General features: G+C 43.3%; 2 protein-coding genes across 2 annotated transcripts; both read right to left on the reverse strand.

Annotated features, from left to right (window-relative positions):
* Positions 1–534: 534 nt before the first annotated feature.
* Positions 535–3,421, reverse strand: LOC137502878 (cuticle protein 21-like). The gene is made up of 2 exons (XM_068230048.1): positions 3,410–3,421; positions 535–1,137 (listed from the first exon to the last, which is right to left on the reverse strand). The coding sequence occupies exons 1-2, from the start codon at positions 3,419–3,421 to the stop codon at positions 535–537; spliced, it is 615 nt and encodes a 204-aa protein (XP_068086149.1).
* A 10,412-nt stretch (positions 3,422–13,833) lies between these two features.
* On the reverse strand, positions 13,834–16,512 carry LOC136884760 (cuticle protein 21-like). Its single transcript, XM_067157051.2, has 2 exons — positions 16,501–16,512; positions 13,834–14,427 (listed from the first exon to the last, which is right to left on the reverse strand). The coding sequence occupies exons 1-2, from the start codon at positions 16,510–16,512 to the stop codon at positions 13,834–13,836; spliced, it is 606 nt and encodes a 201-aa protein (XP_067013152.2).
* Between the last annotated feature and the right edge of the window lie 4,935 nt (positions 16,513–21,447).

Genomic DNA, 21,447 nt, shown 5'->3' on the forward strand with positions numbered 1-21,447 from the left:
TCTTCAAGGCTGCCGAAAGTGGGGTTCGAACCCAGTATTTCCCACACACAGCCAGTTGCTCGATACCTTTTCTAATAATATTTGCTCTCCGTTTTGATAATAGCAATATTGGAGTATTGATCCTTCTTGATACAAAATATTGCCTTTCTAATCTAAACCAGAATATTCATATTGCAAATTAGTTCTATCCATTACATGGTATGGAAGTCGCATTCATTTCCATTTTTAGTCCCAAGATAAACCTAAAGACAATATCGCATCTCTCGTTCGTTTTCCGTCGGTAACTGAATAATCGATACTTATTTCTGATACGAGTCGTAATCTATAAAATACCTCGTTGAGTTCGTCGAAGCTAACATGCTTGTAGGAATTCAAGGACGAACGCTGGAGGACAGAGTTATGGAACGTTGTACAGTAATGTTGGTATTTGTACAAATACCAAATATATTTTGTTTTTATTATTTCATTTATTTAAATTAAATTAAATTAAATTAACAAATAATTTTACATTTTACACGTTGTCGACTTATGAAATCAACCAATGAGACCCTTGGCGGCGAGGTGGCCTCCAAGACCATAACCCAAACCAGCGTATCCCAAACCGGCTCCGTAAGCCAGAGCAGGGGCGGCAGCTACACGGGCAATGGCGGGGGCGGCAGCTACAGCAACAGGGGCAGCAGCGACCCTAGCGACGGGGGCAGCGGCGACGGCGGCTACTGGTGCGACAGCGGGTCCTCTGTGTACGACGGCGTTGAATCCGTTGATGGGGTCAGCAGTGTACTCTACGGTACGGGTGGTGCCGTCAGGCTCGACCAGGCTGTAGCTACCCTGGACAACATCTCCTTGACGGCTCTCCTGCTGTCCCTTGGAGTCTCCGGTCAGAGCGTCCTGGACATCGTAGGAGTAGCTGTAGCTTGGGTTGGGGTCGTAGTCGGTGTCAATGGCAGCGGCAACGGGAGCAGCTACGGCCCTGGCGATGGGGGCGGCGTAGGCAGCGCGGGCAAGACCGAGGGGAGCGGCAGCGATGGCAGGGGCGGCGTAGGCACGGGCGGCCAGAGGAGCTCCAGGAGCGTAGACGGCAGGGGCGCCGAGGATACCAGCCCTAGCGACGGCCACGAGGGCGGCGAAGACGACGAACTGGAAGAGAAAATACAATATCAAAACTGCAATCGCTCTTAAGCGAGGCGAAGTGTGTTGACTAATATAAACAACTAGCCACTGTGTTCACAGCAAGTGTTTGAATTGCCTTCAGGGGCGTGATAGCAGAGTGGAGTAGTCAATAGCTTCTCATGGTTTCTTTCCACGAAAAAGATCTGGGAGTCACGTGAAGTTACAAGCTTCCTTCGCTTTTACTAAAAACAGCTTTAGCAAATCCGTCCGTTCGTTCTACTGGACCAGTCTGCTTCATTTCTATTTTATTCTCTTCGAAATTACCCGCCGGTGAATCATGAGATATTGATAGGTCTCTAAGTTCAGCCAATTTTGAGTAATCATATAATCAAATCATTAAACGATCACTGCAAAAATTGCACGCGAAGGCTTACCCTAACCCGCAATACATTCTGTACTTTGCAGGTTGCTAGGCGACTAACACTTTCATTAATATCCTGATATATGTGATTTTCATTCTTAGTGATGTCACTGCATGCAGCCATGCTTGATTACTACGTGTCAAGCCAGAGAGTATACACTTCCTCTGATCACGGAAGAATACTATTTCCCTTCTAGATACTCTTTGAATCTCTGCCCTTTCTCTGCTTCCAAATATATTCAACAGATGCCGGAGCCTTCCTAATAACTTATATGCTGCTAAGAGAAAAAAGTCTACGTACAATCAGACACCATCATGACATTAGACATTATCCGGGAACACTTATCGAAGGATAACATAGCTACACTAGAAAGAGGGAAGGCCATGTATCTTTAAAAAGTGTTCTGCCTTGCAAGAAAACCCTCCTTTGAGACTAACCTGTGAGAACACAAGACGACCGTTCTATATATAAGATCTGCGATTAAAAATACCATTGCCTTCTACGACACAATACCAAGCTTTACATCAAGAACTGCAGGATAAAAAAGCGAATATATGAACAGATTTTTTCACCAAACAGGCGGCATGATGGCGTCACAATGGATGAATTCTGACTACGAACAGCGGCATATCACATCGCGCTTCTTATTAAATATTCATAAAACCATTCAAAAGGGCAGGCAAACAATATGACTACGAGAGGCGTATGAAGACGAGTTATCTGACCTATTTATAAGGAATGCCGCGGAGCCACACGGGTCCTCTAGTTTCCTGTATGCGATCTGTACTATATTGTGCCGGAGACTGCTCAACAGGTTTTTAAAATTTTTATTTTATGAATAAACACTACTCAACGAACGTCTTTACCGGATTGCAGAGTAAGACACATTGATGGAACTTTATCAGCAGGACAACTGGACCAGGAAGTCAAACTTCTTGATAGTAGCCGAGAAATAATGTGCTCTGATTAAAAAATTACACTACCATCTCAGCGTGGTCATGTAGAACAAAACAAGATGAAATCTCCATTTTTAATCCCATACCTGCTACCTTTACTTTTTCAGCGTCGAGGTAGATATTCCTGTGTAGTCACGTCTATTCACAGCCATGCAAATTGCATGGCATCACCGTATTTCAGTTCCCTGCATTCGGTGCTTTAGACGGTAGACCGAAGACCTTCTCTGCCCAAACTGAATGGTTCGATTCCAGCTTTGTTTTGTTTTCTTTTACCGGCACCTGAAGATCTCCTATTGCATGAAATTTCAACATCTCAGCGCCTCAGAAATTCTTAAAATGTCTTCTTCTTCTTCTTCTTCTTCTTCTTCTTCTTCTTCTTCTTCTTCTCCTTCTTCTTAGAATGCCGATCCGTTACAGGATGTTAGGGACATGTTCCTCGTCAGGAATCGAAACACTGAGCGAATTGTCTGTATGTACCAGCCACGTATCCGTGAACTTGCATGGGGGTTTAGGATCCCACCATCAACAGCTCGGAATATGGTTTTCCGTGGTTTCTCATTTTCACACCAGAGATACCTGGCTGCTTCCTTCTCAGTCTTAACAAAATCATATTGTCTCCGAAACCACTTGCAAAAAACAAAAATAAAGTCTAAACTCTCTTTCTAAATATTTCGTCTGCCTGCTGGCAATCGAATACACATTTACCATCTCGACTATGCCATCTTACGTAAAACTCGGACGTTATTCTTGCATTGCAAGAAATCTGTTTGAGTCATCGAAGGCAATTCCAAAACTTGTAAACACTGTCAGAAAGACACTTCTAAAATCATCGAACGGTTTTGAATTTATGCACTGATTTCACAGATGTACCAAACCACTTCACTTTCCACTCACACACTTGTTCGGAGTGCTGGCTCTTACCTTGAATGCCATTGTGGATATGACACTAGACCAAGAGGTTATGTGATACCTCCTCATATCAGTCCACAGTTTATATACTCTGATCTAGGTGTCCCTTTCACACCAAACATCCTTGCTTGACCAAACTGACCTGCCATGACCACGCCTAGAATCCAGATCATGCATGCAGAAATCTGGCTGACATTTTACGCGTGCCAGAAGTTGAAATAATTGGCACTTGTCCCCAATTTGTCTCGATCTTTAATGCAGTAGTTAGCGATGTTTTCCCAATATGGCACCTTTTGCTGCTTCCATAGACTACTACACATCTCCGAGTGCATTCACAGCCCAACATCCCGAACAGAACACGAGGGAGATCGTAGAATATTGAGTAATTACTGTAAATCTGGACGTCCGAGTAAACTATCGTAAAAGTGCGGCCAGTATTCAGTAATCGGGAGATAGTGGGTTCGAGCCCCACTGTCGGCAGCCCTGAAGATGGTTTTCCGTAGGCAAATGCCGCGGCTGTACCTTAATTAAGGCCACGGCCGCTTCCTTCCACTTCCTAGGCCTTTCATATCCCATCGTCGCCGTAAGACGTATCTGTGTCGGTGCGACGTAAAGCAAAAAAAAAAAACTATCGTAGGTGACAATTCACTAACTTTACAGTAGAGTAGGAAGAAGCAGCGCAAACTATCGTAGCAGCCACTACGATGAGGAGTGCGGTAGACGGCATAAGGCCGAACTGTTGTACAATCACTAGGGCCCGAACTGTTTAGGTTTTAACCTATTCTTTTCTCCCTGTATAATTAACAGGTTTCAAGCTGCATATTAATTTCACACTTCCTGAAGCAGAGTATATCAATTTCATTGTACCTAAAAATACCTTAATTAGTGGTTTGAAACCTAAAAAACCTAAACAGCTGTTTTAATTTCTTTAAATGGACCATGTTATGCATCAACCGGCCAAATGGCAATTATCAAAAAAACGGACGACTAGTCCATCTATCCCCTAAAGAGTCTATTCTAACCGCAAGGATATTCACGGAGCTCTGCTTAAATTTGAACAGCCGTTGTTGTTTGAGTCATCAGTCCATAGACTGGTTTGATGCAGGCCTCCATGTCACCCTATCATGTGCTAACCTTTTCATTTCTACGTAACTGCTGCATCCTACATCTGCTCTAATATGCTTGTCATATTCATACCTTGGTCTGCCCCTATCGTTCTTACCGCCTACACTTCCTTTAAAAAACCAGCTGCATAAGTCCTGGGTGACTTAAGATGTGTCCTATGATGTTATCCCTTCTTCTCGTCAAATTTAGCCACAACGATCTCAGTATCTCTTCATTCGTGATTCTATCTATCCATCTCACCTTCAGCATTTTTCTGTAACACCACACTCAGAAGGCTTCTATTATCTCTCTGAGCTAGTTATCGTCCATGTTTCACTTCCATGCAATGCCACTCTCCAGACGAAAGTCTTCAAAAACATCTTTCTAATTCCTATATCAATGTTCGGAGTGGGTGTTTTTTTTTTTTAGAAAGACCTTCTTTCCTTGTCTAGTCTGCATTTCACGTCCTCCTTACTTCTTCCAACGTTAGTTACTTTAATATCCAAGTAACAATACTCATCTACTTCCTTTAAGACTTCATTTCCTAATTTAATATTTCCTGCATCACCTGACTTCGTTCGACTGCACTCCACTACTTATGTTTTGGACTTATTTATTTTCATCTTGTTCTACTTACCCATGACACTGTCCATACCATTCAGCAATTTCTCCGGATCTGCAGTCTCAGATAAAATAACAATATCATCGGCAAATCTCAGGGATTTTGATTTCCGTTTTGTTTGACCGTAAGCGTCACCATCATAATGCGGGGTTACAAATTATGCATCAACCGTCGATCCAGCTTATTCAAAGAATTGATTCTCCAAGTGGTATTTGGTTTTCTTTAACATCCTCCCATACATCAAAGATATATAGTACGAATTAATGCTTTAGGGCCGAGAGTGCATTATCATAAATGTATGCTGCTGCTGCTTTTTTTTTTTTTTTTTTTTTTTTTTACTGTTTGTCGAATGCTACACGGAGGACGTTAATTAGGCTGAGAACTGTAGTGACCCGACGGAAAGGTGAATCTGAAGAAGTGCGGATACATTACTGAAGACGAACGTTGTGAATGTGGCGATTTATAGGACATACAACATCTGTTAATCTCTAATTTCTGCTAATGAAATGTCGTATGGCTTTTAGTGCCGAGATATCCCAGGACGGGTTCGGCTCGCCAGGTGCAGATCTTTCTATTTGACTCCCGTAGGCGACCTGCGTGTCGTGATGGGGATGAAATGATGCTGAAGACAACACATATACCGAGCCCCCGTGCCGTAGGAATTAACCAATTAAGGTTAAAATCCCCGACCCGGCCGGGAATCGAACCCGGGACCCTCTGAACCGAAGGCCAGTACGCTGACCGTTCAGCCAACGAGTCGGACGCTAACAATGATGATGATGTTGCTTGTTTTTAATAATAATGTTATTTGTTTTACGTCCCACTAACTACTCTTTTACGGTTTTCGGAGACGCCGAGGTGCCGGAATTTAGTCTCGCAGGAGTTCTTTTACGTGCCAGAAAATCTACTGACACGAGGCTGACGTATTTGAGCACCTTCAAATACCACTGGACGGAGCCAGGATCGAACCTGCCAAGTTGGGGTCAGAAGGCCAGTGCCTTAACCGTCTGAGGCACTCAGTCCGGCTTGCTTGTTGTTTAAAGGGGCCTAACATCGAGGTCATTGGCCCCTAATGGTACGAATTTAGACGAAATGTTATGACAAATTAAAAGTAAAAAATCCTCCACTGACCAGAATTCAAAGCGTGATGACGATGGATGTGATGTGATTGGATTGGATTGGATTGGATTGGATTGGATTGGATGGATGGATGGATATGAATTTAAAACGATCCAGTGGATCCGACCCACAGTGCCTCACATGCACAGAAGCTGGCGTAGAACAATAGTATTACTGACCAAGGGACTGCTTCTATAGCACGATGCTGAATCGATTATGCTTGTAGTCGAAACGAATCCAAAATCCAGATCATCGGCCACTCATAATGGTATTTATCGCTAGGAAAGTAGAACCATGCTCTTTGTCATTTGGCGGTACTAATCAAAAGTAGCGTGGTATCCCAGACATTATAGTATTATTCACAGATAGTGTAATGCGCACATGTAACAGAGACCTATGGTGTTTCGCACATTGCGGCGCTATTTACTGGCAATGCAAACCTATGGCGTTCCTCACATAAGTGGACTAACCACAGGGACCCGAGCTATCCAGTGGTATTTCTCACATAGTGGGAACTAAGCATAGGCAACGCAGAACCATGGTGTTGCTCATATAGGGGTACGTATCACATGTACTGTAATACCCTCATCCTGATTCACACACTGTCGCTACGAATCACAAACCTATTGCGTACCTAACATAGTGGTACTACGCGCAAGTAAATGCGACCCATGGTGTTCCCTGCGTGATGGTACTAATTACAAGTAGTCTCATGGTTCTAATTTGATCATCCCTTTTAGTCGCCTCTTACGACAGCCACGGGATACCGCGGGTGTATTCTACATGTGCGTCCCCCACCCGCAGGGGGTAAGGCCATCAAGACTGCTAAATTTTGGTCCTGACATTTCATTTAGTAATGTAGTTTGTAAACTTACAGATTTCTCTAACTATGATAACCTTGGCACGTTGGCTGTTTCGATTTAAGTAACTTTATTTCTCGAAACAGTGTAGTAATACATACAACAAGTTGTCATTAAGTTAATAATTATAAGCCATTCACTAAGAACTTCAAGTACCGAGCTCGATAGCTGCAGTCGCTTAAGTACGGCCAGTATCCAGTATTCGGGAGATAGTAGGTTCGAACCCCACTGTCGGCAGCCCTGAAGATGGTTTTCCGTGGTTTCCCATATTCACACCAGGCAAATGCCGGGGCTGTACCTTAATTAAGCCCACGGCCGCTTCCTTCCCACTCCTAGCCCTTCTCTGTCCCATCGTCGCCATAAGACCTATCTGTGTCGGTGCGACGTAAAGCAACTAGCAAAAAAAAAAAAAAAAAAAAAAAAAAAAAAAAAAAAAAAAAAAAAAAAAAAAAAAAAGACCTCAAGTAGGTGTAAAGGTGTACCTGGAAGGATGTCGGTTCGTTTCCTCGACAGGTAGTAAGAATTTGGGAATGAAACTACCACTTCCTTCTTTTTCTGCTACTTGCTTTACGAGTTCAACACTTAGTTGCCTGTATGTTTCTGTGAAATGCTTACATAATAAAATAGTAATAGGTATTGTAAACCTAATATTCTGCTGCTGGTTTTTGGTTATTATCAACAAAATCTCACATAGTTGTGCTTAACTTGTTGCATAACTAAGGCCTCTTCCAGACGGCGCGCGTTCGACCAGCTTCCGCACTTAGCCTTAGTTAAATTTGACGAAAACAAGGGAAATGTTGCACTGAACGAGTTTTCTTCTGAATAATCGCATTACGCGCACCACACTACGTAACTGTTACAAATATGTATTTAATTCGACTAAAATATCTCTTCTAAGATGGCTTTTAATGTGAAAACCTTTGAACACGTTTTGCTCAAAACTAAGATTTGACGTATAGCCGTTCGATGCATACCACCGACCAAACGAAAAATGTTATTATCCCACTGAAACTTAACGTAAAATTATTTCTACAACTATTATAAGCAGTAGGACGAAGGTAGTTCATGTTATTCCAGTGACGTATGCTGGATCAATACGTGGGCTACCACCAGACTTCGGTTACCCCTTTTCGATGGCTGGTTTAGTGAACGACAAGTGTTAAGCATTTTCAGCTGCAGTCAATAGCCAACGGAGGAAACTGCTATGTTGTCATTGCTGCTTCAAAAGCTACTGCCCTGGCCTCCGCTACTGTCAATACTCAACACCTTATCAGTGGAGCCTGAGGTTTAGCAAATTTAAGTCCGGCTTTGTGGCTAAATGGATAGAATGCTTGCCGATGGCCCTGATTCCATTCACAGAATCAAGCCCCTCGTATTGTTAATTACCCTGTCTTGGGAACCGGGTATTTATAACGTGTTCGCCATTTATTTCATCCTCATTAGCTCACCACTAAACCTATTCAGATCCCATGCGGTATTATTATTATTATTATTATTATTATTATTATTATTATTATTATGTGCGTATGAACCCAATGGATCACGCAAAGCTCTAACGATTCTGTTTTCTGAGTTGCCAAACAGCTCTCATCCTTTCTCCGTGGATCAGTTTTCGTTCTTCTGTCCACCTTGCTCCAGTTTTCTTTTTCACTTCGTTCTCTGGTTGCACTTTTCATCCATTAAGTTTTTTCCTGTAGAGGTTTCTGTCCGCGGTGTCAGTTGAGTTCATATGGGATTTTTCCAGATCCTTCTTCACTTCTAGTACCCATGGAATATTTTTTAGATGTTCTATGTAGGTGAGAATCTTGTGTGTCAGACTACTTGCCGGCAATCTGCAAACGTGCCCATAAAATTTCAGACGTCTTTTGCGGATTATTATTATTATTATTATTATTATTATTATTATTATTATTATTATTATTATTATTATTATTATTGAGCCTCCGTGGCTCAGGCGGCAGCGCGTCGGCCTCCCACCGCTGGATATCGTGGTTCAAATCACGGTGACTCCACGTGAGATTTGTGCTGGACAAAGCGGAGGCGGGACAGGTTTTTCTCCGGGTACTCCGGTTTTCCCTGTCATCTTACATTCCAGCAACACTCTCCATTATCATTTCATAGCATTTATCACTCATTAATAAATCACCTTTGGAGTGGCGACCCCATTGTAATAACAGCCTATATATGTTTCATTCATTCCATCCCTGACCCGGTCAATGACTGGAAAACAGGTTGTAGGTTTTCATTTTCATTATTATTATTAAATTAGGATTTTTATTAATACAGCATTACCAGCGGTTGTACGTCTGGTTCGCTGGTTTATTAGTTTCCTAGGGAGGTCAGTGCTGGTCAAGATCACGGAGTCGATTCCAGTCAACAAAAGAGAGTCCTAAACCTGGAAGATTGCATTTTACCTATAAAAAAGAAAATTATATTACTCCTATATTAGGAGCCCTGCAGTGTTTTCGTACAAGGAAGTTGAAGTAACCCCCCCAAAACCCATGGCGCAACTGTCGCGAAGGGCCATGGCCTACCAAGCGACCGAGGCTCATCCCGAAGGCCTACAGATTACGAGGTGTCGTGTGGTCAGCACGACGGATCCCCTCGGCCATTATTCTTGTCTTTCTAGAACGGGGACGCCATCTCACCGTCAGATAGCTCCTCAACTGTAATCACGTAGGCTGAGTGGACCTCGAACCAGCCCTCAGATGCAGGTAAAAATCCCTAACCTGGCCAGGAATCGAACCCGGGGCCGTGGAAGTAAAAGGGAGTGAAATACCAGCACTCTATTATCTATGAGTATGAGGTGAGGAAGTACATAAGATGAGGAGCGCATGGATGATAGTTAGCAGCGGCGATCTGGCGGAGCTAAGCCTAGTAGGTACACCTATCCCCCACCCCGATCGGACATACAGCAGCGAGGGGAGAAGGACGCAGAGGTTAGGTTGCGAGATCACTCTCCGACGCCTTGCTCTCAGAAATACGTGCGACGTTTTTTCTCATTGCTTTCAACTTTTTTGAACGGAATAACGTGTCAGATGCTTACTTTATAATGTGCTTTAGATTTCCATCGTTCTCAATTGAGGTTGGGGCTTCACCGACAGCCTTGGCAGCCCTCAGTATACGCCACTGTGATACTCCGATTAAATACCCCATGCCTGCCACAACACACGTGAGATATGGTGAGTTCCTGATGCAGCTGATAAGACAGTCAGGAGGAGGGTAACAGGGTGGCCTCCAGTCGTCCACAGAGTACAGCGAATGGTTTGTCTGACTCGTTGGCTGAATGGTCAGCGTACTGGCCTTCGGTTCAGAGGGTCCCGGGTTCGATTCCCGGCCGGGTCGGGGAATTTAACCTTCATTGGTTAATTCCAATGGCTCGGAGGCTGGGTGTTTGTGCTGTCCCTAACATCCAACATCCCTGCAACTCACACACCACACATAACACTATCCTCCACCACAATAACACGCAGTTACCTACACATGGCAGATGCCGCCCACCCTCATCGGAGGGTCTGCCTTACAAGGGCTGCACTCGGCTAGAAATAGCCACACGAAATTATTATTATTAGCGAATGGTTGCTGCATGTTTAGTGAAGTATACTTGACAATAATATTTTTTTTATTTCAGGGTAAATGTGGGCTAAAATCCCATTTTGAGTAGCATAAATCTGCACCTGTGTATATTGCCAATAATGCTAGGAGAAATAAGTACATCAGCCACAGTTATTTATTCCACAACTGGCAATCATAAAAATAACTAACTCTCTGCCATGCCAGATTTGCGTGTCTGCAAATGTCCCATGGAACGCACTAATCACCCCGACCATGAAAACATTCTTAGAAGACGTCAGTGGCCTCATCCACGAATCAAAACCTAAAAAAGGCTATTTTAAGCACACAGGAAACCCTAAAATAATGATTTATACCACCTAAAAATCTGTACCCTAATAATCACTTACCAGTGTTTTTCGCTTAGTTCTTCTTGAACATACGATTAGAATCACGTATCTCATCTTCGTTCATGCGACACAGACACACAGAACAGTGTACCCATACGAAAATACAACCGAAACAAGTCACGTTAGAAAAGCCTCAAATCATCGTTTATGCAGTTTTGATAGATTAACATGACGTCCAGATATGTAAATACATGTTGATATTCAGCACAGACGGTATTACGTATTGTGAATACTAAGGCCAAACTCGTTAAACACATATTTATAGGAGAGAAAATTTGGAATTAGTTCATTCGGGCAAAGTTAAGAAACAGCACAAATAGTATATACTTCATTAACATAAAAATACGTAATCAGAAAATATATGAATACGTTTTTATATTCTATGTGTTATAAATATTTTAATGGAACGATATTTATAATGATTAAAGTAGGGAGCTACAAAATAGATTTTCTCCAAAAAAAGTTTCTATTGTCTGCTGACGAATAAGGATAGAAAATCTCCAGGACGAGGACATTAGAAGTCCATCGATATGATTAGTGAAACGTTCCAAGCAGTGGATAACAAAGCGGGTTCAAGATATATAAAAAAGAATGGGTGGCACACAAGGATGCTAGGAAACAAAACAATACCCTCCGTCGGATGACAAATGCACCCATTCTGAGATCTAATAAAAGTATACCAACAGAACTTCGTACTCCGCTTACTATATGTTAGATAAAAAACTGTCAAGATGGCCAAGTCATTCTTCGGACCCAGGCATCCCCTTGGCTCACTTACGATCTGCTTTAACTCGTCACCTCCCCAATTTCGGCCTAATCTGACATAATCACTTAATATATCAAAATTGAAAATTAACCGCCCCCCCCCCCCCCATGAAAAGGCCCTTTTGTTAAGAAGGAAGCTTTCCGCATCCTCTGTTTCTTCTTCTAAACTAAACTACACTCCGATCAATTATTTGGCTTTTAATAAGAGTAGTGAAGAAAGGGTTTCTTTCCTGACGTGGCAAAACACTCTTTTTCTCCACGACAGATCGCTTTTTCCCCGTCAGTGCACGTCATGGAGATTTTCCGACTCTCCGGCATGTCACGGGAACAGATGAGTAGAGAGGCATAATTTTCGTCGTGGGCTCTCATGTACTCGCTCTGAACAACATAACATTAAAAAAAAAACAGGGATGCTGTAGTAGAAATAGCGAGGACATGCCCTGGAACAACTGTGTGTACAGATAGGAAAAGCAAACATCTTTGTGGAATTATGAATACAAAGCAGCTTGTAAACGTAAAAAGAAGGCGTATCAGAAATGTCTCCAAACAAGGACAGATGCAGACAGGGAATTTTTATATACAAGGAAACAGAGGGAAACAATGAATGGAGACTTGGGTAAATCAGGTAATCTCATAACAGATCCCAGCGAATCCCCGGACAGATGGAAGGAATATTTTGAGAATCTTGTCAACATAAAAGGAAATTTTCTGGTGATGTCACAAACAACCGAGCACACTGCGAGGAGAAGGATAGTGAAAATACGCTTGATGAAGTGGAAACGACGGTAAATAAACTCCATTGTCATAATGCAGCAGGAAGATATGAAAACAGAAATGTGTTCATCGAGTAAGAAGAATTTTTTTTTTTTTGCTAGTTGCTTTACGTCGCACCGACACAGTTAGGTCTTATGGCGACGATGGAACAGGGAAGGGCTAGGAGTGGGAAGGAAGCGGCCGTGGCCTTAATTAAGGTACAGCCCCAGCATTTGTTTGGTGTGAAAATGGGAAACCATGGAAAACCATTTTCAGGGCTGCCGAATAATAAGATTAGCATGGAGTTTTGGAAAGGGACACTTTCTACACACTGGAATTCTTCCGTTTCCTTCATTCTTACTTTTTTGTTGTCAGTAATGATTATGGAGTAAAGACAAGGGAATGTATGTTCCTGTTCTAATCTGGACTGTGTACTGCATGCTGGTGTTTATAAAGCTTTTCTTCCCGATTTCAATGAATTTGGTTTCCCTTATTTTTAAGTTTATGGTAGAATTTTTGTGGTGTGATATCAAGTTTATGAAGCATGAGTTCCATTTGCAGTGTTATCAGCGTATCTCACTCTATGTATTCCTTAACTCACCTCACTTCTTCGGTATTTGTTTTGAAAAATTCCATTGTGGAAGGAAATGACCGTGTCCATCAGCATTTGTCTGGAGTGAAAATGGGAAACCACGCAAAATTATCTTCAGGTCTGTCGACAGTGGGGTTCGAACCCACCATCTCCCGAATGCAAGCTACCTGGCCCAAACCGCACAACCAGTTGCTCGGTACCTTTCATAACAAAAGTTGCTCTCGTTTTGTTAAATAATAGCAATATTAACGAATAGATTCTCTTCGATATAAAATGTACTTCCTTTCGAATCTAAACCAGAATTTTCATACTGTTGAAATTGTTACCCTTTTTTGTTTGTTTTGGAAGTCGCATTCATTTATATTCTTAGTCACAAAATAAATCTAAAGACAGATATTGCGTCTCTCGTTCGTTGTTTCTTGTTCATTATTTCTGGTAAGAGTTGTAATCTATCAAATACATCACTGAGTTCATCGAAGCGAAAATGTAGGTGGGATTTCAAGAGCGAACGCTGGAGGACAGAGTTATATAGAATGTTGAATAGTAGTGTTGGTATTTATACTAGTAAAATATACACGCATTTTTTTCATTTCATTTATTTAAATTAGATTGAAATAAATTAACAAATAATTATATATTTTACGCGTTGTCTGAAGAAATTAACCAATGAGACCCTTGGCGGCGAGGTGGCCTCCAAGACCGTAACCCAAACCAGCGTATCCCAAACCGGCTCCGTAAGCCAGAGCGGGGGCGGCAGCTACACGGGCAATGGCGGGGGCGGCAGCTACAGCAACAGGGGCAGCAGCGACCCTAGCGACGGGGGCAGCGGCCACGGCAGCGACAGCGGGTCCTCTGTGTACGACGGCGTTGAATCCGTTGATGGGGTCAGCGGTGTACTCTACGGTACGGGTGGTGCCGTCAGGCTCGACCAGGCTGTAGCTACCCTGGACAACATCTCCTTGACGGCTCTCCTGCTGTCCCTTGGAGTCTCCGGTCAGAGCGTCCTGGACATCGTAGGAGTAGCTGTAGCTTGGGTTGGGGTCGTAGTCGGTGTCAATGGCGGCGGCAACGGGAGCAGCTACGGCCCTGGCGATGGGGGCGGCGTAGGCAGCGCGGGCAAGACCGAGGGGAGCGGCAGCGATGGCAGGGGCGGCGTAGGCACGGGCGGCCAGAGGAGCTCCAGGAGCGTAGACGGCGGGGGCGCCGAGGATACCAGCCCTAGCGACGGCCACGAGGGCGGCGAAGACGACGAACTGGAATAGAAAATACAATATCAAAACTGAAGTCGTTCTTAAGCGAGGCGAAGTGTGTGGAATAATTCAACCAACTAGACACTGTGTCTACAGCAAGTGTTTGAATTGCCTTCAGGGGCGTGACCGCTGGGTGGAATATTCAATAGCTTCACATGATTTCATTTCCACGTAAAAGATATGGGGGTCACGTGAAGTTACGGGCTTCCTTCATTTAATTCTTGATGTACAGTTCTATGCGGTGTATCCTATAATATATTGTGCCTTAGGCAGAGCAATATTTTTCATGAATACTATTCAAAGAATGTGCTTTCCGGATTTCGGAATAAGACCTAATGACGAAACGTTCATCAGCGGGGCACTCCGACCAGGAAGTCAAAATTCTTGATAGTAGCCGATCTATAAAGTGGTCTGATTACCATTACACTACCATTACGGCGTGGTCGTGCGGAAATCTCCGACCATCATCGGCAGCTCTGAGCTTACAATCGCGGCTTCGAATCCTATCGTCAGCAACTCTGAAAATGGTTTTCCAGGATTTCTCATTTCCTGACGAGGCAATGGTGATTCTGTACTCTTTCAGCACTACCCTAAATACTTCTGTGCAGTCACGCTTCCTCTATGTAGAGTCATGCAATTTGCATGACATCGCCTAATTCAGCACCGAGGTTTGGACGTCTTCCGTGCCCAAACTGAAGGTTTCTATTTCGGCTTATTCCGGTGCTGTTTGGAGATAAACTTACCGGCATGAAAAAAGGGCTTCTACTTCATGAAATTCCAACATCTCAGCGGCTACGAATGTCTTCAAATTGATTTCTTTTCTATTTCTTCATGATAATCTTCGACTGCCAAAAAGCTTGCGGTCAAAAATGACAATTTAACTTCTGTTGGCTGCAGTCAGAAATAGTTCTGTCGATGAAGTACTGAACCAAATCTCCAAACTTTTTAGCATTATCTTCCGAGGTCTTCCACGCTTCCCTTTCGAATATGAAATGAAGGACTCCAAACATCTCAGTTATGGACCACCATGTTCGTGGGGTAAAAAAAGTTATTAATATTTCTGCTCACTTAAAGCACTGCCGTCAAATACTCAGAATTTAGTAGATGACTATTTATGAACATATGTTGAAATGAATACAAGAACGAAATATTTACGGAATACAAGCAAAGAGAAGGAAGCGAACCTATCTCCGTGTAGATATCAGAGGGACCTTGAAGAAGTCCTTACACACACTGGCACACCAAGTGAGGAAGGGCGTTTTACTCTAAGCACGCTCGCTTCCAGGATGAAAGGCCTAGGAGTTGGAAGGAAGCGGACGTGGCCTTAATTAAGGTACAGGCCCAGCATTTGCCTGGTGTGAAAATGGGAAACCACGGAAAACTATCTTCAGGGCTGCCGACAGTAGGATTCGAACCCATTTTCTCCCACATGCAAGCTCAAGGCCGCGCGCCCCTAACCGCACGACCAACTCGTCCGGTAATTCCAGGATTTAACATGGTACTCACTTTCGGTGCAGTCCGAGTGAATCTGAGGTAGCCTACTTGTGGCTCATCAGGAATCAAAACACTGAGCGAATTGCCAGTAAGGTACCAGCTGTGAGCTTGCATGGCTCTTTCGAACTCCACTATGAACAACTCAGAATATAATTTTCCGTGGTTTCCAATTTTCACACCAGGAACACCTTATCGTACCGCAATTAAATCCACGGCTGCTCTCTTCTCAGTCCTAGCACTATCCTACTGTCACCGAAAATCTATGAGATAGAGCCACAGCCACTTGAAAAAAAAAATTCCAACTTGCTATCTAAATATTTCGTCTCCCCGTAAACCGAGCACACATTTACACCTCGACTATGCCACCTTACGTAAAAATCGGACGTTAATCCTGCTACCAGAACTCTGCTTGTGTACTTTTGCGTCCGAACGCAATTCCGAAACTTGTTAACACTGTCAGAAAATACACTTCCAAACCATAAAACAGTTTCGAAATAGTCCACTACGTCCACTGTAATAAGAGGTGTGTGCCAAACCATTTCACTTTCCACTCACACACTAGTTTGGAGTGCTGGCTCTTACCTTGAATGCCATTGTGGATATGACACTAGACCAAAAGACTGTGATACCTTCTCAGATGATTTCTCAGCTTATATACCCTGATCTAGGTGTCCCTTTCACCCCAAACATCCTTGCTTGACCAAACTGACCTGCCATGGCCACGCCTAGAATCCAGATCAAGCATGCAAAAATCTGGTTGACATTTGACGCATGCCAGAAGTTGAAATAATTAACACTTGTTCCCAATTTTTCTCCATCGTAATTTAGTACTTAGCGATGTTTCGCCCACCGAGTAGACTGTGCTGCTTCCATAAAGCACTTCTCATATCGCAGTGCATTCACAGCCCATCATCCCGCACACAACCCCAGGAAGATCAAAGAATACTGAGTAATATTGTACAAGTGAATAAATGTTGATATTTAGAACAGGTGATATGAGGTATGGCGAATACAAAGCGGCTCGGTAATAATACGTGTTTTAAGAAAATAACATATGGAATTATTTCATTCGGGCGAACTTAAAACACAACATTATGCACTTTATTAAGGGGGGAACCTACACCATTGAACATAGCAATGAAAATGAATTCTACAAGGAAACTTAGCATGACAAATTATTCATTAAAAATATGGCTAGATAATTAGAAATCATATAAACCTATGCCATTATATCATTAATTATTCAAAATGTCGGTGTATTATGACCACTATTTTTTCCTTTCCCTGATAATAATAATAATAATAATAATAATAATAATAATAATAATAATAATAATAATAATAATAATAATAATCGTACGGCCCCAGCTACCGTGTGCAGACATTTCGATTTGGCGCCACATGGCTGTCTGCTCGTCAATTTCGACGTACCGTTTTACTCTAGGCCCACTAGATGGCAGACCGAGTAAACCGAAACTCTCTTGGGCGTCTATGGCAGAGTTTTAATGAATTTTGTCGGGTAAACACCAAATGTGTCACAAGAGATCTCTTACATGCCGACATCGTACGACATGGAGTGTCGAATGAACCTTTTCCCACCCTTCAAAAATCCGACTACCACTGTCTTGGGATCCGGAGGCCTACACTCTACCAATGATCCAAACACACAAATATATTTCTTTCTTTCTTAATCTGCTGACCCTCCAGGGTTCGTTTTTCCCTCGGGCTCAGCGAGGGATCTCACCTCTACTGCCTCAAGGGCAGTGTCCTGCAGCGTGAGATATTGGGTTGGTGGATACAACTGGGAGGAGGACCAGTACCTCGCCCAGGCGGCCTCACCTGCTATGCTGAACAGGGGCCTTGGTGGGGTATGGGAAGATTGGAAGAGATAGACAAGAAAGAGGGAAGGAAGCGGCCGTGGCCTTAAGTTAGGTACCATCCCGGCATTTGCCTGGAGGAGAAGTGGGAAACCACGGAAAACCACTTTCAGGATGGCTGAGGAGGGAATCGAACCCCTCTACTCAGTTTACCTCACGAGGCTGAGTGGACCCCGTTCTAGCCCTCGTACCACTTTTCAAATTTCGTGGCAGAGCCGGGAATCGAACCCGGGCCTCTAGGGGTGGCAGCTAATCACACTAACCACTACACCACAGAGGCGGACCAAATATTTTTCTATGATTTTTTAATTAGTATTAGTAATGTTATAGCTACAACCAGTACTAAAATCAGTGAAGTCGAACAAGTAAAAATATCTTTTCATGAAGTTATTTTCAAGTAGTCAATTTTTTCATTAATTTTCAATTGATTTTTTTTTAACTTAACCAATGAAGCTAGCTCAATAATTCTAGTATATCTTCTTCTTCTTCTTGATGACCACGAACCTGCTACGCAGGCGTAGCAGGGGGAGAGGTGATACTCCCACGTGGCGCGTCCCAGGTGGCGGATAGGGGGGTCCTAACCGGCTTGCCGGCGGACTTGAGGGAAAAAAATACCTCTCGCGGACCAAACACACTACCCCCTGCGGGTGGGGGACGCACATGTAGAATACACCCGCGGTATACCCTGCCTGTCGTAAGAGGCGACTAAAAGGGGCGACCAAGGGCTGACTGAATTAGAACCATGAAACTAATTTTGAATCGTACCATCACGCGGGGAACACCATAGGTTGCCTGTACTTGCGAGTAGTACCACTAAATTCGGTACGAAATAGGTTTGTGATTAGTAGCAGTAAAAGCCTGGCCTGGTGGATTCCAGTACCCGTGCGTCGTACCCATGTGTGCAACACCGCGGGTCTGGACGTAGCCTGTGAGTTGTACCACTATATGAGCAGCACCGTGGGTCTGCGTTACCTGTGATTAGTACCCACAATGTGAGGAACACCACGGGAATACCGGCGCCCGTGTTTAGTACACCTAGGTGGGGAACCTTCTCGGTTTGGGTTGACTCTGAGTTGGGCCATTGTGTGAGACACACCATAGGTCTGCGTTACTTGTACGTATTGCAATACTTGTGAGTAGTACCATCTTTTGTGAAACACCGTGAGTCTTCGCTACTTCTGATTACTACCCCAACATGACACATACCATGGTTCTATTTTACTCGCGACATGTACCATTCTGTGGGGCCTTAGACGTGGATTTTGCACCCCCTTTAGACACCAAGCATCATTGTGCTTTATAAGTGGTTCCTTGGTCGGTAAAAAAGGTTATTTTCGATCTGTATTGAGTCCGATCCACTGGTTTTTGTTTGTTTGTTTTGTGTTTTGTTGAGTTCCTGTCCATCCATTCATTCTTCATGCCATATTTTATTTTTATTTTGGTCAGTGGATGCCTTTGCAATTTTTGTTCTTTCATTTCGTACCATTAGGGGCCGATGACCTTCGATGTTAGGCCCCTTAAAACAACAAGCATCATCATCATCATCATCATCATCTTGATGAAATATACACACATGCAAAATTTTATCTTAATATCTTAACAATTTTCAGTGTTATTACGGAAACGGTTCTTAAAAACGAAAGTTCCGAGAAACGGGCTGCAAAATACCGATAAAGGGCTTGCATGGGCGATAGGGATTCACGTTTTTGGTGTTAACTCGGAAGGTATTGGAGACATTAACATTAATTTTGCGCTGTTATAAACAGAAAAGTTCAATTTTAAATAAAATATAAATTGAAAAATCCCATAATTGGTCAGTTAAAGGTGTTGGTCCCCACTTAAGATAAATTTATTTATTCAGAAAAATTAAGAAGGTCCTCGGCAATCGCAATCTCCATCTAGATCTCAGGCTGCTAGGGGTCATGGGACTACATGTATGTATTTCCCACTCTGTTGTATGGAACTCTAACCCGGCCCTGTGCAAGAAGCTGGAAGCCTTGAAAATGTTGGTGTATCTGCGGATGTTACCTGTCTCGTGGACTGAAAGAGAAAGGAAAATTGAGGTGACGGAAAAACTAGACAAGACGACCGAAGTATTCCTTTCGATCAAGAAGCGGAAATTTGAATATATCGGATACGCGATACAGAAGGAAAAGTACAGAATCCTACTTATGGTGATACAGGAAAAGGTCTCAGCACAACAGAGACCTGGTTGAAGAAACTGAGAAAAACACGATGTCGCTTTCCCGCGTGGTAACTCACAGAACAATAATAATAATAATAATAATAATAATAATAATAATAATAATAATCGTATGGCCTCAGCTACCGTGTGCAGACATTTCGATTTGACGCCATCTGGCTGTCTGCTCGTCAATTTCGACGTTCCGTTTTACTCTAGGTCCGCTAGATGGCAGACAGAGTAAACCGGATCTCTCTTGGGCGTCTATGGCTGAAATTTAATTAATTTTGTCGGGTAAATACCAAATGTATTACCAGAGATCTTTTACATGCCGACATCGTACGACATGGAATGTCGAATGGACTTTTTTCCGCCCTTCAAAAATCCGACTACCTCTGCCGGGTTTGAACCCGCTATCTTGGGATCCGAAGGCCGACACTCTACCACGGATCCACAGAGGCAGCTGTAACTCACAGATAAGAATAGCCACGGAGATCGCCAACCTTCGAGATAAGACGGCAAGGCAAGAAGAGGAAGAAGAAGAAATACGATATCATGTTCTGTATTCTACTTCCTTTCCCATACTTGTGAGGTGGTGGGTGCCAAACTGTGACGCACACATGAATATGGCCCTGTTTTACGCCCGGATGCCCTTCCCGACACCAACCCTATATTGAGGAATGTAGTCACTATTGTGTGTTTCTGTGATGGTTGGTAGTGTGCTTTTATAATGATAATGTTTGTTGTTTAAAGTTGCTAAACAGCTAGGTCATCGGCCCCAACGATACGAGGTACAACGAAATGAAACGATAATTAAAACTTCAAAATGTATCCACTGACTAAAATTTAAAACAATCAGTGGGTCCAATCGACTATACCTCATTTTTCTGAGATGATGCTTGTTGTCCAAAGGGGTCCAAATTCCAGGTCACCGGCCTCTCATAATAGTACTAATCACAGGGAACGTACACTGATTGTGTTCCTACAGGGCCAAAGTAAGGGGGGAGGCGAGCTAAAGGGGTTGCAGCCCGGGCCCCGCGTGCCAAAGGGCCCCGGCCCTTGGCCGAACCTAAAATTGTATAAAAAGGCCTGCTGCTCCACCACCGTGCATGTATGTGAATACCTACTCTCGCAGAATATCGAACACGCACTCTTCTTTCCTTCTTATCAGCTGTCCGCGTTAGTATTTCATCACTTACCAGCCGGGCTGAGTGGCTCTGACCGCAACTTGGCAGGTTCGATTCTATCTCAGTCCGGTGGTATTTAAAGGTGCCCAAATACGTCAGTCTCGTGTCGGTAGATTTACTGGCACGTAAAATAACTCCTGCGGGACAAAATTCCGGCACCTCGGCGTCTCCGAAAACCGCAAAAGAGTAGTTAGTGGGACGTAAAGCAAATAACATTATTAGAATCAATTACCGTCCGGAGAGGCGAATTCTCGCTACTTACGCACTGTAATTATTGTAAAGG

This window comes from Anabrus simplex, chromosome 13 (assembly GCF_040414725.1).
Source record: "Anabrus simplex isolate iqAnaSimp1 chromosome 13, ASM4041472v1, whole genome shotgun sequence".
NCBI classification, from domain to species: domain Eukaryota; kingdom Metazoa; phylum Arthropoda; class Insecta; order Orthoptera; family Tettigoniidae; genus Anabrus; species Anabrus simplex.